This window comes from Volvox carteri, assembly GCF_000143455.1.
Source record: "Volvox carteri f. nagariensis unplaced genomic scaffold VOLCAscaffold_131, whole genome shotgun sequence".
Classification (NCBI taxonomy): domain Eukaryota; kingdom Viridiplantae; phylum Chlorophyta; class Chlorophyceae; order Chlamydomonadales; family Volvocaceae; genus Volvox; species Volvox carteri.
Window position 1 is genome coordinate 103,265 of NW_003307674.1, and position 3,559 is coordinate 106,823.

General features: G+C 62.8%; 1 protein-coding gene across 1 annotated transcript in view; it reads left to right on the top strand.

Annotated features, from left to right (window-relative positions):
* The window catches only part of VOLCADRAFT_100627 (uncharacterized protein), a gene marked incomplete at both ends in the record, with an annotated part of 4,438 nt that extends 3,446 nt beyond the window's left edge, over nt 1-992 (top strand). The window contains one exon of the mRNA XM_002959175.1: nt 882-992. Within this exon, the coding sequence (XP_002959221.1) occupies nt 882-992 (111 nt within the window). The remainder of the gene's footprint in view (nt 1-881) is intronic.
* Nucleotides 993-3,559: the final 2,567 nt, after the last annotated feature.

Below are 3,559 nucleotides of genomic sequence, written 5' to 3' on the forward strand. Positions count from 1 at the left end.
CCGCTGCCGCATGCCTGCCATTTAGGCTACTGCACCTCCCAACCCCACCGCCGTCGCTGCCGCTGCTGCTGCGTTGCTAATTCCCGCCGCCGCCGCGCCTGCCGTTAAGGCTACTGCACCTCCCAGCCCCAACACCGTCGCTGCCGCTGCTGCTGTGTTGCTATTTCTCCCCGCCGCCATGCCTGCCATTTAGGCTACTGCACCTCCCAGCCCCACCTTCATCGTGGCCACTGCTACTCCGTTGCTAATTCCTGCGGCCGCCGTGCTGCTGCTGTTGCTATTTCCCACCACTGCCGCGCCTGCCGTTTAGGCTACTGCACCTCCCAGCCCCTTCACTGTCGCTGCCGCTGCTGCTGTGTTGCTATTTCCCCCCGCCGCCGTGCCTGCCATTCAGGCTACTGCACCTCCCAACCCCACCGCCGTCACTGCTGCTGCTACTCCGTTGCTAATTCCCGCCGCTGCTGCACCTGCTGCTGTTGCTATTTCCTGCCGCTGCCGCACCTGCCATTTAGGCTACTGCACCTCCAAGCCCCTTCGCCGTCGCTGCCGCTGCTGCTGTGTTGCTATTTCCCGCCGCCGCCGCGCCTGCCATTTAGGCTACTGCACCTCCCAGCCCCTTCACCGTCGCTGCCGCTGCTGCTGTGTTGCTATTTCCCGCCGCCGCCGCGCCTGCCATTTAGGCTACTGCACCTCCCAGCCCCACCTTCGTCACTGCCGCTGCTACTCCGTTGCTAATTCCCGCCGCCGCCGCGCCTGCTGCTGTTGCTATTTCCCGCCGCTGCCGCGCCTGCCGTTTAGGCTACTGCACCTCCCAGCCCCTCCTCGTCGCTGCCGCTGCTGCTGTGTTGCTTATTCCCCCCGCCACCGTGCCTGCCATTCAGGCTACTGCACCTCCCAACCCCACCGCCGTCACTGCTGCTGCTACTCCGTTGCTAATTCCCGCCGCCGCCGCGCCTGCTGGACTTGCATTTCTGGACTGGCGAGAATTTTGAAAATTTTGTTTCACGAAATGGCATCCCTGGATCACACTTGCGATTTATTGAATGTGCTGCTACTACTACTACTTGTGTGTATATAGTAGTACTGGTACTACCCTTTAGTATAATAGTAGTAGGTATATAGTCAAAGTAAGAAAAATGACTTGCATGCCAGAGTTGAACTGGCAGCCACAGCAATACCAAAATAGTGTTTGTATGTTCTCTGTGGCTACATCACTTGGAAGAGAGTGAAGAGAGAAAAGATTGGATGGCCAATTGGATGTGGCCCATTTTTGAAAAATAAAGGCCCTCCCTAATGCACCTCCCAGCCCCACCGCCGTTGCTGCCGCTGCTACTCCGTTGCTGATTCCCGCCGCCGCCGCGCCTGTTGTTCAGACAATTGCACCTCCCAGACCCACCTTCGTCGCTGCCGCTGCTACTCCGTTGCTTATTCCCGCCGCCGCCGCGCCTGTTGTTCAGGCTAATGCACCTCCCAGCCCCTTCGCCGTCGCTGCCGCTGCTACTCCGTTGCTAATTCCCGCCGCCGCCGCGCCTGCTGCTGTTGCTATTTCCCGCCGCCGCCGCGCCTGTTGTTCAGACAATTGCATCTCCCAGCCCCACCTTCGTCGCTGCTACTCCGTTGCTAATTCCCGCCGCCGCCGCGCCTGCTGCATTGCTATTTCCTGCCGCCGCCACGCCTGCCGTTTAGGCTACTGCACCTCCCAACCCCACCGCCGTCGCTGCCACTGCTGCTGCGTTGCTAATTCCCGCCGCCGTCACGCCTGCCGTTTAGGCTACTGCACCTCCCAGCCCCAACACCGTCGCTCCTGCTGCTGCTGCGTTGCTATTTCCCGCCACCGCCGCACCTGCTGCTGTTGCTATTTCCCACCGCCGCCGCGCCTATTGTGCAGACTAATGCACCTCCCAGCCCCACCTTCGTCGCTGCCGCTGCTACTCCGTTGCTAATTCCCGCCGCCGTCGCACCTGCTGCTGTTGCTATTTCCCGCCGCCGCCGCGCCTGTTGTTCAGACTAATGTATCTCCCAACCCCACCGCAGTCGCTGCCGCTGCTGCTGCGTTGCTGATTCCCCCCGCCGCCGCGCCTGCTGTTGAGAGTAATGGCCCTCCAAGCCCCACCTTCGTCGCTGCTGCTGCTGTGGCGTTGCTATTTCCCGCCGCCGCCGCGCCTGCCGTTTAGGCTACTGCACCTCCCAGCCCCACCTTCGTCGCTGCCGCTGCTGCTGCGTTGCTAATTCCTGCCGCCGCCGCGCCTGCTCGTTTAGGCTACTGCACCTCCCAGCCCCAACACCGTCGCTCCTGCTGCTGCTGCGTTGCTATTTTCCGCCACCGCCGCACCTGCTGCTGTTGCTATTTCCCACCACCGCCGCGCCTATTGTGCAGACTAATGCACCTCCCAGCCCCACCTTCGTCGCTGCCGCTGCTACTCCGTTGCTAATTCCCGCCGCCGTCGCACCTGCTGCTGTTGCTATTTCCCGCCGCCGCCGCGCCTGTTGTTCAGACTAATGTATCTCCCAACCCCACCGCAGTCGCTGCCGCTGCTGCTGCGTTGCTGATTCCCCCCGCCGCCGCGCCTGCTGTTGAGAGTAATGGCCCTCCAAGCCCCACCTTCGTCGCTGCTGCTGCTGTGGCGTTGCTATTTCCCGCCGCCGCCGCGCCTGCCGTTTAGGCTACTGCACCTCCCAGCCCCACCTTCGTCGCTGCCGCTGCTGCTGCGTTGCTAATTCCTGCCGCCGCCGCGCCTGCTCCTGTTGCTATTTCCCACTGCCGCCGCGCCTATTGTGCAGACTAATGCACCTCCCAGCCCCACCTTCGTCGCTGCCGCTGCTACTCCGTTGCTAATTCCCGCCGCCGCCGCACCTGCTGCTGTTGCTATTTCCCACCGCCGCCGCGCCTATTGCGCAGACTAATGCACCTCCCAGCCCCACCGCCGTCACTGCTGCTGCTACTCCGTTGCTCATTCCCGCCGCCGCTGCGCCTGCTGCTGTTGCTATTTCCTGCCGCTGCCGTGCCTGCCATTTAGGCTACTGCACCTCCAAGCCCCTTCGCCGTCGCTGCCGCTGCTGCTGTGTTGCTATTTCCCGCCGCCGCCGCGCCTGCCATTTAGGCTACTGCACCTCCAAGCCCCTTCGCCGTCGCTGCCGCTGCTGCTGTGTTGCTATTTCCCGCCGCCGCCGCGCCTGCCGTTTAGGCTACTGCACCTCCCAGCCCCACCTTCGTCACTGCCGCTGCTACTCCGCTGCTAATTCCCGCCGCCGCCGCGCCTGCTGCTGTTGCTATTTCCCGCCGCTGCCACGCCTGCCGTTTAGGCTACTGCACCTCCCAGCCCCTTCACCGTCGCTGCCGCTGCTACTCCGTTGCTTATTCCCGCCGCCTCCGCGCCTGTACTTCTGACACATTACAGCCACACAGCGCAACCCCTCCAACAACAACAGGATGCCAGAATGCAGGGGCAGAGGAACATACGCCTGTATGGAGGCGCTGGCTCGCCACCTGCACCATGCACACCTGGTCAACCCAGCGCTACCAGATGGGGTGCACAGCCTGTACAAGGCTGCTGGCCCA